Below are 12,358 nucleotides of genomic sequence, written 5' to 3'. Positions count from 1 at the left end.
TCACCCTGTTTATTTCCTTAACACTATTTATTCCCTCCGCCTGCCCAGCGCATTTCCTTGTGATCAGTACCCTCCAGTAAAGGAGCTCCATAATTAATCGAAAGCTGTTCTGTAACCTAACACAACAAAAGCGTTCACATGCCTTGTATGAATGAATCGCTGCCCTTAGCCAGGAGGCTTCCAGAAAGCTTAGACTGTACGGCACATATCGCAACCATACTGTCATAAGGGCCATATAGTCCTTAGCTTAAATATAAAAGTCTCTCTAATCAAGCAGCACAAATGATGGTTCAGGTTGAGGGGTTTTTCAGGGTAGGTGAGGTGACCCAGGAGTTTGTTTGATAGTGAAGATTCCAACTGACGTGAATACTGCGGGCCTAGTTTTCCAGGGTACTTGTTTGAGGAAGTAAGAAGAGGTAAACAGTGTCCCTCTTGGGCATCTTCTTTGGGCCGTTTCAAGCCAGATGTGTCCTTGTGCTACGATGGCACCTGCCCTCAGCAAGGCAGTAAGATATGTGAGTCACAGAAGAGGGATCTGATTCCAGTCAGTACTACTTTCGCTTCCAACATGGTTAGAAGTGACCGTTCTTGTCAAGCACCTGCTGTCCCTAAGACCAGCCTCCCGCAACCTCCGCCCCGCCCCCGCCGGTGTCAGAAATGCCCAAGGCGGGCGGTGAAGCACTGCAGTGTTTCAAGTGTGAGAAGTCGCGCGATCCTGCACCGCCTGCCCTGCGGCATCCACCCAAGTCAGAAACTTCTGCCCCCATCGAGGCTCAGACCCTACAGGTGCGTCCCGCATTGGCTGAGGCAGGGGAGGGTGGGTGAGTCGATGGCCGCTCAGCCAAGAAACCCACGGGACGCTCCTCGCTTGTCTGTCCGGCTTTGGAGGCGTGTAGAACTTACCGCACCAACCGGCGCGGCCAGCGGGCGCCCAGAGCGGCTCCGAGAGGAACCCGCATCCAGGCGTCCTGGGGGACCGGGAGGACTCGGCCGCTCCGGCCGGCGCCCGCGTCTCTATGGTGCCGCCGAGGGGCGGAGCGCTGCTGCTGCTGCCCGCCGACCGCGAAGCGAGCTGGGTATGGCCGAGCTGCGGCTGCCGCACGCCGGGCGGGAAGGGGAAGGGACAGAGAGAGAGGGTGAGAGCGCAGCGATCAGAGGGAGGCTGGGGCTACCGGCGGGGTGGCAGGATTGCAGTCGAGCCTCCCAGAGCTTACACCTCCCTCCTCCCTCTCCGGATCCCGTAGACGTCGCTCTTCTGGGTCCTGCGCTTTCCCCATCCCCGCCCAGGGGAGAGGGTGGGGTGGTCTGGGCAGAAGAACCCACTGCCACCCTTACAGGCGTAGAAGCGCCGCCAAACGTCCCCCGAGTTAGCTAATCCTCCGGGTACTAAGGATTCCTGTCCCCGTTTGACTTTCTCAAATTTTAGATTTGTTTAGAAGTTCTGAAAGCTGAGAAGCCGAAACTTACTGGATCACGCGGACTTCAGAAAAGCATGGCTTGAGGAGTTTGCCTAAGATTAGAAACACGTCGAGCCGCATAATTGTTTGTTTTATTTGTAGTAGTCACAATGCTCGATATTTTCATGCGGAGGGAGATCTGATGGCTTTAGAGTTATGGTGAAGTGAACAAGGTTTGTAGTTTATTCCCTTTATGAATTGCCAGCGTTAGATGTGGCATCTGCTTTGGGTATTTTAGCACGTAATAACTTAAATGTGTTAACTTTTCCAGAACTATAGTTTGATGGTGAGAAACTGTATGGCCTAATAAAGGCAGTTTGGGGCAGGGCATGTGCTTGTTTGTGGTGGTGATATTGTTTGATTGTTTTTTTGAGGCATGATCTCCTTGTGTCCTCCGTGTTGGGTTTGCAAACCCTGAGCGTGTGGATCTTTCTTCTGCTTCAGCTGGGGCTATAGACATACACCCGGCTCTTGGTTTTGTACTCCCAACCACCAGGTTTGGGAAATGGGAAGACTAAAGCAGAAAATGAGATTTACTTTGAGAATGTCTTGATATCAAAAAGTTTCTCATATTGCATAATTAAAATGGGAAATTAAGGGAGAGTAGATGGCTGCTTGGCTTGCTGGGAAGGCCTCATATTCGATGACATTTGCTATACTGAGGATGAGATGAGACAAACTTAAGCCATTGTAAAAAAGCACCTTCTCAGAGTCACCGAAACATTAGAGGAGATGGGTCTTATGGTGGAGAAGTCATCCCAAATAACCTCTGCTAGAGGCCAGCTCCCGCACAAAGGGTAAAACCAAGGCCAGTTGCAATGGCGCTGAATGACCAGCTCTGGTGGCTGGTGTTTCTCTACGTGTCTTAGCTCCTTATCTTTCAGACTGGTAGCCTTGCTATTTACACTTTAACTCTTGAAGTTGCAGGCTGGAGGCCTTGCTGCTTACACCTTAACTAAGTTACATGTGTCTACTGTTTTTTGCCTGCATGTACTCGTGCACGCCAGAAGAGGGCACCAGATCTCATTATAGACGCTTGTGAGCCACCGTGTGATTTCTGAGATTGAACTCAGGACCTTTCGAAGAGCAGCCAGTGAGTGTTCTTAACCTCTGAGCCATCTCTCCAGCCCACAACAGGAGGTCTTAATCAGCTAAGCTGGGTGGTGATCGATGAGGGCTTGTAAAAGGAAAAACCTCAGTGCCTTTTGACTCGATGGCTTAGCAGTGAACAGCGGGTGGCTGGAAGCTAGAGACCTAGTTAAGAAGACGATAAAACATTCTAGACCCCTTATCTCTTGTTAAACTTAGAAGCACACATTTGGCAGACAAAGCAAGCAGATTTTCACAAACCTCACACACACACATGCATACATACATTCAATAGACAAAACAAGGGAACTCCCAAAGACACTGTTTATCCACTTATCCACTTACACACCTGGGCCATATCCTTGGACTAAACCTAGAATGAATGTTTCTCCCTGATTATTAATTTGTTCCAGCCTTGTTCTCTCTCTTGTGGTAAATCAAGTGCTTGACATATGGGGCTTGACAGAGCTCCTAGCAGCTTTTGCTAGACTGCAGGAAGGTTTTTAAATTACTTGAATCAAGTCAGAAATTCTTTAAAATTGTCATCAGGGATTATGAAACCATCAATTTGTGAGCTGCCTCCAGGAAGCTCGCTTGCCTGCTTCTGCCAACCTAGCATGCAGTTGCTCCCAACACACCTCTATGAATGTTTAGCTTTAAACTGAAGGTTTTATGTAGGTTGGTTGTAGAGTGCTGCCTGCTTCCCTAGGGCCCAGGCTCGGTCCCTTTTGTAACACATACCAATTAACATTAATAAAATGCATGACATCATAAATATAATTTGTAGTATAACAAAAATTTCCATTTTTACATGGATAATGGGAGTGGAACTTGGGTCTCCAGGCTTATATAACTAATGCCCTTGCCCACTGAGCCATGCGGCCAGTCTGAAGTGTTTTCATTTGAAGGATAGTATAATAGATGTTTCTTTTTCTTACTTTGAAAGACAGAGTCGCACCATGTAGCCTGGCTAGCCTCAAACGATGTAGGCCAAGCTGGCCTATAACTCATAGAGATCCACCTGCCTCTCCTCTGCCTCCCAAGTGTTGTGATTAAATGTGTGTGCCACCAACACCCAGCCAAGATGTTTCTTTTTTTGTCCTGATATGTATTTATCTCTCTAAGGCAAAGCTCCTAAAATTCAGTATTATAGCTGAGGTGCCGGTAACTTACCTGTGCTTGGAATCCTACAGTTTTGATTGTTTTCACTTGGAGCTCTGTAAATGTTACTTCATAGTATATCCACTCTTTAAAGTGGATGAGATGCCATCTCTTTTTAAAACAACTTCATTATTGAAGCAGAGTCTCTCTCTAAGCAGTCTTTGCTAGCCTGGAATGTGTTATATAGGTCAGTGTAGCCTTCAACTCTCAAAGATTCACTCTGCCTCTGCATCCCAGGCACTGGGAATGCAGGCATGCACCACCACACTCAGGTGTGCACCCCCACACTCAGGTGTGCACCCTCTCACTCAGGTGTGCACCCTCTCACTCAGGTGTGCACCCCCACACTCTGGTGTGCACCCTCTCACTCAGGTGGTGTGCACCCTCTCACTCAGGTGTGCACCCCCACACTCAGGTGTGCACCCTCTCACTCAGGTGTGCACCCCCACACTCAGGTGTGCACCCCCACACTCTGGTGTGCACCCTCTCACTCAGGTGTGCACCCCCACACTCTGGTGTGCACCCTCTCACTCAGGTGTGCACCCCCACACTCTGGTGTGCACCCTCTCACTCAGGTGTGCACCCCCACACTCAGCATTACTAATAGCTTAAACAACAACCAACTGAGGATTTTTCTCTTTGAGGGAATTGTTTTATCTATCAGTGCTCAACTTTTTGTCCCTTCCCTTCTCACTTGAAGTGCTCCTGTTTACGAGCCTTGTCTTTAGAAGCACCCGTTCTGCTATGCATGGCTTCTATCGACTTGAATTGGGTGATCAGTCTTTTAATTCTCTACAGTCTCAATTTTCAGATTGTTGCTTTCCCAGCAACAGTTGGTATTTTTAATATCAATAGAGCATATTTTTACTAACTTTATCTTACTCCTTTGATGGAATGTAATTGACATGTAATTAAATCTAAATACTTAACGTATACAATTCAACATGTTTCCACGTTGTATGTATGTATGTAACTCACAAGGAGCTGAATGTGAGAATGCCTCCGAGCTTTCTTTGCTTTCTAAACTCCGTCTAATCAGCTGCTGATCTGCTTTTTCTCGCTATAAATTAGGTTGTGTTTTCTGGTCTTTTACTAGATTCTTTCTTTACAACATTTCTAAATGAAAATGTCAAACATACAGAAAAATGGAAAGCAGTGTGAAGAACTGGAGTCTATTTGTCCATACAAGGGGCTGGTTAAGAGCACTGACTGTGCTTGCAGGGGACCCAGGTTCAGTTAGCACCCACATGACAGACAGCTCTTAAGTCTGTGACTCCAGTCCCATGGATCCCCTGCCATTTTCTGGCCTCTGCAAGCACTACTTGTGGTGCACAGTCAGGATGTAGGCAAATACTCACACAAATAAACATTTTAAGAATCAGATGTGAAGCCAGGGATGGTGGTGCTCGCCTTTAGTCCCAGCACTCGGGAGGCAGAGGCAGGCGGATCGCTGTGAGTTTGAGGCCAGCCTGATCTACAAAGCAAGTCCCGGACGGCCAAGGCTACATAAGAGAGACCCTGTCTCAAAAAAAAAAAAAAAAAATCAGATGTGACAGTATTGAAACGTTTGACAAATGGACAAATTATTTATTTCAGTAGGCGTGGCAGGTTAGAATCCAGTACAGAATTATGCTTGCCTTTCCATATAAGCTAAAGTTTCAGGGGTTTGTTGTTATTTCAGGCAATTGATAAAAGGGGAGTTTGTTGGAGAGATGTCAGAGCAGCTCTTAGAAGTGAAGGGTAAGCTCTAGAAACGAGGGCATCGTTGAACCTTGGACACTGGAGCCAAGCATTTGACGTCATCATTATCAGCCTTTTGTCTTTGTATCTCTCCTTGGGGCTTTTTTTTTTTTTTTTTAAAGACAGGGTCTCTCTATGTGGACCAGGCTGCCCAGAACTCACAAGGGTCCACCTGTCCCTGACTGCAGAGCGCTGGGATAACGGCTTCTCTAGGTCTTTCTTGTCCCCAGCTCTTTTGTGTCTTGGAGCCTGTGGCCTCCAAGAAAAAGTGGAACATTCCACATCAGGCTTACTTAGGAAAGGGAGGTGGGTGGCTTCAGTTTGAGTGACCCTTTCTCACTACAGTGGACACGACTGCTAGGGAGGCAGGGAACTCTAAATGGACAGCTCTGGAGTTTAGATATTGGGGACAAGTGGTTTTCTCAAAGGGAAGATACGGGGTGTTGTTTTTTTTAAGACTTAGGTATTTATTTTATTTGTATACATACATGCCATGTGTATGTACATGCACCATGTGTGTGCAGTTGTCCCTAGAAGACAGAAAAAAAGTATCAGGTCCCCTAGAACAGGACTCACAGGCAGGTGTGAGTGTGACTCAGGTCCTCTAAAAGAACAAGAAAAGTGCCATCAGCCACTGAAGCCATCACTCCAGATCTGAAAGGAGACATTTGTTTCTCAAAAGCATGGAAGCAGTTGTTGGGTGTACAGACACGGTGGATACCCACTGTCATTTCGTATACACTCTGACGAAGTTATCTAAATGCCTAGCAGGAATAAATAGCATTCAATAGATCCGGGCACTCAGGGAGGCAGAGGCTGATGGATCTCTGTGAGTTGAAGGCCAGCCTGGTCTACAAAGAGAGTCCAGGACAGCCAAGGCTACACAGAGAAACCCTGTCTCGGAAAAAACAAATCAAAAACAAACAAACAAACAAAAGAAAAAAGGCACACACACACACACACACACACACACACACACACACACACACACACACACACACCAAAAAACATTCAATAGGCTTTCTGAAGTACTCATTGGTACCACATAAGTGGGTTTTCCTGAAAAAAAAAAACTAACAATATTTTTGGCCATACAGCGTATCGTACACCATGTAAGGGATGTTACTTTTTTTTTTTCCAGTTTTGGTTATATAATGATTGCTGATGTTGTTTAAATATTATGCAATGGCCCACCTTCACTAATATTTTTCCTTGGTTTCTACTTTAGGATACTGGGGATGAAAACAAGAACCACCTCTTGGCTCCTGATGGCCTTTTCTGTATACTGACACAAGTTACGATGGCGTCCGAAGTTGAAAAGATCCATGCTTTACCACAGTGCTGCAGCACAGAATCTCTCATTTCCAGCCTGGGCCTGGGCATCTTTTGCCTAGTGGCTGACAGACTTCTTCAGTTTTCTGTAATTCAGCAACATGACTGGCTTCGTGCCCTGTCGGATAACACAGTGCATGGCGTGATTGGCATGTGGTCATGGGCAGTCGCCATTGGCATCAAGAAGAAGACCGACTTTGGGGAAGTTCTTTTAGCTGGATTTTTAGCCTCTGTAATTGATATCGACCATTTTTTCCTAGCCAGATCCCTATCTTTAAAGGTAAGGCATGGATGTGGTTAACACTTCTGGCTTTACTGTAGTTAGTTCTGCCATGCTGATCTTTTTAGCTACCATGTTCTAGAGAGAATGCCGAACTTTAAAATACGAGTCCCAATACAGTATTGAGAAGGTCGGCGCTGGCTCATAGAGCAACCTGGCGAAAATGAACAGGTTTCGTTCCTCGTCTTCCTGGGTCAGTGCTCTTCCTGGCCACACTTAATGTTTCTCTTCTCACCCTCTGTTTTCCGGGCAGTGTGTATCTCCTATATGCGCCATTAATTGAACATTTTTATGATTTTTCTCATTCCTGGGGAACGACTTAAGCAGTTTAATTCCTCCAATCTCACTTGAGGTCGAAAATATGCATTTCAATAGACGGGCTACAGTGGTCTCTGGTGGAGAAACCGAAAATCAGATTGAGGCATTCAGGCGTTCAGTTTTGGGGTGCCAAGCCTTGCGAATTTAAATCAAACATAAAATACTACTTCAGTTAATAGTTCCTAAATATTATATTCTCTAAGGTATCAAAAGATTTGCTTGCCTTTTATTTGTATATGATTTACAGACATTTCAGAGAAGGAGGCTCTTGCCTTGTTAGCCACTGGCTGGGACATTACCTGGTCCAGCTGGCCCGTGTTCCGTAAATCCCTGCTGATTGGTGGAGAAAGTGTTACTTCTTCCTTTTGTCAGATACAAAAGCTATATCAGGGTTTTTTGAGAAATAATTGATGATTCAAGACAAACTTTAGGGGTTTTTTTTCCCTCTTTAAGTGAAGGTTAAGATCCTATCCCCTCAGCTTTGGCAAGGGCAATAAAAATTTAAATAACAACAAACTAATCTTTCAAATTCTGAAATAGTAAATGCTGAAACGTTTCGTGGCCGTTATGAAACGATATTGTTTTGTTTGGGTTTTGTTTTTTTCAAGACAGCGTCTCTCTGTGTAGCCCTGGCTGTCCTGGACTCACTTTGTAGACCAGACTGGCCTCGAACTCACAGCGATCCACCTGCCTGTGCCTCCCGAGTGCTGGGATTATAGGCGTGCGCCACCACGCCCGGCATGAAATGGTTTTAATAAAAAAAAATTCTCCTTTTCCCCTTGCATTAATGAAAGAATATTTTATTGTATGCATGTGTATATACTCTTAGATGTCTCAATAAGTTCTTTTACAAAACACAAGTTATAGCATAGGAAGGGATGGAGCGAGGATGCAGGGGTGAGGCCAAGGATGCAGGGGTGAGGCCGGACAGAAAGAAACACTTTGTACGTCTGTAGCACTGCAGTCGACAACGTCTGTCTCGGAGCAGCTGGTGAAGAGGAGTTGTATTTTCAACACACGAAGAATGTTAACTGTTCAGTGAGGAGCATGCCACTTACTGTAATAAATACGACCATCGCACATTACACACACATAGGGAATGTCACACTGTACTTCTTAGACACGTACAGACACTGTTTGTCAACTAGAAACTTTAAAATAGGGCTGGAGAGATGGCTCAGTGGTTAAGAGCGCTGGCTGCTCCTCCTAGGATGTGGTCCAGTTCCCAGCACCCATGTGGCAGCTCACAACTGCCTGCAACTTTAGCTACAGGCTCAAGGCCAACTGCACACTTGTACACATACCCACACACAAGCACACAGAAAGGAACTTTAAAAGAATCTCAGGAAAAAAAAAAAAAAAAAAAAAAAAGAATCTCAGGAGAAAAATAACTTTAAAACAGGGCTGTTTAAGGTGGCTCAGCAAGTAAAGGTATATAAACATAAATAAATAGAATTTTTAAAAAATTTTAAATATTATTTAAATCTCAATTATACAAATCCCATGCTTAGGGTATAAATTATGTTTGTGGCTTTTAAGGTCCCTAGACCTTCATTTTATTGTTAATGCAAAGGACATGCTGGTCATACTTTCATCATCTTCACTTATTTTTAGAAGTTAAAAACTCATTCTTTTTTTTTTTTTTTTTTTTTTTTTTTTTTTGGTTTTTTTTCCGAGACAGGGTTTCTCTGTGTAGCCTTAACTGTCCTGGACTCACCTTGTAGACCAGGCTGGCCTCGAACCCACAGCGATCCGCCTGCCTCTGCCTCCCAAGTGCTGGGATTAAAGGCGTGCACCACCACGCCCGGCTTAAAAACTCATTCTTACTATAGAGTAGGGAGTGAAAAGAGAAACCACTGGCTTGGAAAACCATGCGTTCAGTGCATCCGCAGTGTTGTGTTTCCTGGCATTTCCAGTCGACACTGGATGTGTTAAAATAAGAGGAAGCAGCTTATGTGATCTCACAAAGAAGGAAATGATGCTAGCTGCTGCTTCTCCCCTCAGGCTGCTCTGACTCTTCCGAGAAGGCCTTTCCTCCACTGTTCCACGGTGGTACCCATCACAGTTCTGTGCGTGAAGCTCATGACACACCTGCTCAAGCTCAGGGACTCCTGGAGCTTTCTTCCGTGGATGTTATTTATTTCCTGGACCTCACACCACATTCGAGATGGGATTCGCCATGGCCTGTGGATATGCCCATTTGGGAAAACGCCACCTTTGCCCCACTGGCTTTACGTAATAAGCACATTATTCTTACCACACGTGTGTTCACTCCTTATGTACTTAACAGGGACCCGACAAATGATGTCTCCAAAATATGGAATGCGTATTGATGTCTGAGATGACTATATATATACATTTGTTGTTGTTGTTTTGGCTTTTTGTTTGTTTGTTTGTGACCCTAGAGTTGTGTGCCTTGTTTTCTGAGGAAATTAGATGACTCAGAACACGATGTTATATCCAGACCAAGCCTCTGGCTGTGTGTAACAGTTCTGGGCACTGTCGGAAAGGTCCGTGATCTTTGGAGAGTGTCTTTCTTATTGTTAAATTAAATAAGCTGCTATCTGCTACGTTACACAGCCTGATCTTGTAGCCTATTGTCTCCCATAGGCCATTGTCAGTTTGGTTGGTGAGATAGTACATAGTGTATAAGGAATAAGTTTACTTAGATTTATTTCTAAACGGCTGATTCAGCCAGGCGAAGGTGATGCACACCTGCCTTTAGTTCTACCGCTCAAGAGGCGGAGGGGGGCGGATCTCCAAGTTCAAGGCCAGGCTGGTGTACAGAGCAAGTTCCAGGACCACCCAAAAACCCTCTCTTGACGGGAGTGGGGAAGTGGGGGAGGGTGGGGTGAAGGTGGGGTGAATCTGGCTTAAATCCATGGAAATAAAGTCTATATCTTACATGACTTTTTAAAGTTGTAAAACCCTTTGTATTTTTTTTCCCTCTGTCTTCATATGAACCATAAGAACATCATTAAAATAGAAGCCTTTTTGGTTTACATAGCAAGCTCTAGGTCAGCCAGGACTATTATAAAGAGACCTTGTCTCAAAACAACAGCAAAAAAAAAAAAAAAAAAGAGAGAGAGAGAGAGAGAGAGAGAGAGAGAGAGAGAGAGAGAGAGAGAGAGAGAGAGAGAGACTTTGTTTAAGAATGTCACCTTGGCACTTTGGGGGTCACCTAACTTTCTTTAGCTAGAATGAAAATGCATGTAGACCATCCCTTCCTTAAATAAAAACCGAAGTTTTGGGCTGGTTTATCATAGTTGTACCCTTTTAACGTCCCTTTAAGTGAGTGTTGTGGCTGTGACCTCTAGTTTGTCATCAACAACCAGCAGCCACCTGCCCTCCAACAGAAGAAGAGTATCAGCGCCACCTTGCATTTGGAGGTTGAGTTGTATCTTGTTGGCCTGTGTGTCTTCTCCATCCTGGTCACATCTTCGCCTTTGCTAGTGTTTCTCTCTTCACTGAGCCATCCTCCCAAGCTGCTCTTAACTGTGCTGGCCACACAGCTTATCCCCACTGGCTTCAGGGGAGCGCAGCCAGTGCACTAGCCACTCAGCCCCTGGTTTCAGAGAAGACCCGGCGCAGACTCTGACCCACAGTACAACTAGAGAAGCGAGCAGGCCATACAGGACACAGAGATGCCCAACTTCAGTGGTCTGTGTTCTCCAAGTCCAAAAGCCTAGGGTGTCTTTATCCAGGCCCACGTACATTTGTGAGAGGATATACTGAACACTCACGCATGGGCACACACACACATCGCAGAGACACGACCCCTATGTAGCCCAGCCCAGACTGGACTAGAATAGCAATTAATCCTACGTTGGCCTCTGAGTGCTGGAATAACAAGCTTGCGAAGTCATGCCTGGCTTGGATATATATTTTTTTTTATAGTGGGAGTTTCAGTTGATGAACTTTGCTCCCTAAAACTATAAAATGATGACTATGGTCATTCAGTCCTGTGCCCTCCCTTCAAATCAGACAAGCCCAGTGCAAGATCACACTTTTACACAAATGTAAAGAACAACATTAGTGCCTTACGCCTTTTATATCCTATTATAAATGAAATGACTTTATTTCCTGTTGTTCACATGTGTATAACCTGAATATACAAGGTCTGGCACCTTGCACAGTTTTATGGCGACTAAGCAAGCACTGTGATGATAGAGTGGGTGACACACAAACCTCTAGGTATGAAGTTCTGTAAAAGCCTTTAGCTATGACTCTGCCCTGCCTTAGTGTGATGGCTTTTAAGTGTGAATGGTGGTATACGTCATGGTGCATAGTACATTCTCTCTCAAAGGCGAATTTGCCAGCCTACCCATATTTAATGTAATTACAGCTATCACAAGGTGATAAGATGCAAAAATTGCTATAAGCGTCTGCCCGAAAATTAGAAATCAACAATGTCTTTCAACTTAGTGGTTGGTGCTGGGGTCTGTGTCACTGATGCCTTAGTGGTTGGTGCTGGGGTCTGTGTCACTGGTGCCTTAGTGGTTGGTGCTGGGGTCTGTGTCACTGATGCCTTAGTGGTTGGTGCTGGGGTCTGTGTCACTGATGCCTTAGTGGTTGGTGCTGGGGTCTGTGTCACTGGTGCCTTAGTGGTTGGTGCTGGGGTCTGTGTCACTGGTGCCTTAGTGGTTGGTGCTGGGGTCTGTGTCACTGGTGCCTTAGTGGTTGGTGCTGGGGTCTGTGTCACTGGTGCCTTAGTGGTTGGTGCTGGGGTCTGTGTCACTGGTGACTTAGTGGTTGGTGCTGGGGTCTGTGTCACTGATGCCTTAGTGGTTGGTGCTGGGGTCTGTGTCACTGGTGCCTTAGTGGTTGGTGCTGGGGTCTGTGTCACTGGTGCCTTAGTGGTTGGTGCTGGGGTCTGTGTCACTGGTGCCTTAGTGGTTGGTGCTGGGGTCTGTGTCACTGGTGCCTTAGTGGTTGGTGCTGGGGTCTGTGTCACTGGTGACTTAGTGGTTGGTGCTGGGGT

General features: G+C 45.7%; 1 protein-coding gene across 1 annotated transcript; it reads left to right on the top strand.

The window, feature by feature from the left end:
* The first annotated feature begins 6,669 nt into the window (after positions 1-6,669).
* On the top strand, positions 6,670-9,732 carry Tmem267 (transmembrane protein 267). The gene is made up of 2 exons (XM_051172342.1): positions 6,670-7,059; positions 9,382-9,732. The coding sequence occupies exons 1-2, from the start codon at positions 6,748-6,750 to the stop codon at positions 9,715-9,717; spliced, it is 648 nt and encodes a 215-aa protein (XP_051028299.1). The 5' UTR covers positions 6,670-6,747; the 3' UTR covers positions 9,718-9,732.
* The last annotated feature ends 2,626 nt before the right edge of the window (positions 9,733-12,358 follow it).

This window comes from Acomys russatus, chromosome 30 (genome assembly GCF_903995435.1).
Source record: "Acomys russatus chromosome 30, mAcoRus1.1, whole genome shotgun sequence".
Taxonomy (NCBI): Eukaryota; Metazoa; Chordata; class Mammalia; order Rodentia; family Muridae; genus Acomys; species Acomys russatus.
The sequence above is the reverse complement of the archived record's forward strand: the minus strand, read 5'-3'. Positions and strand labels throughout refer to the sequence as shown.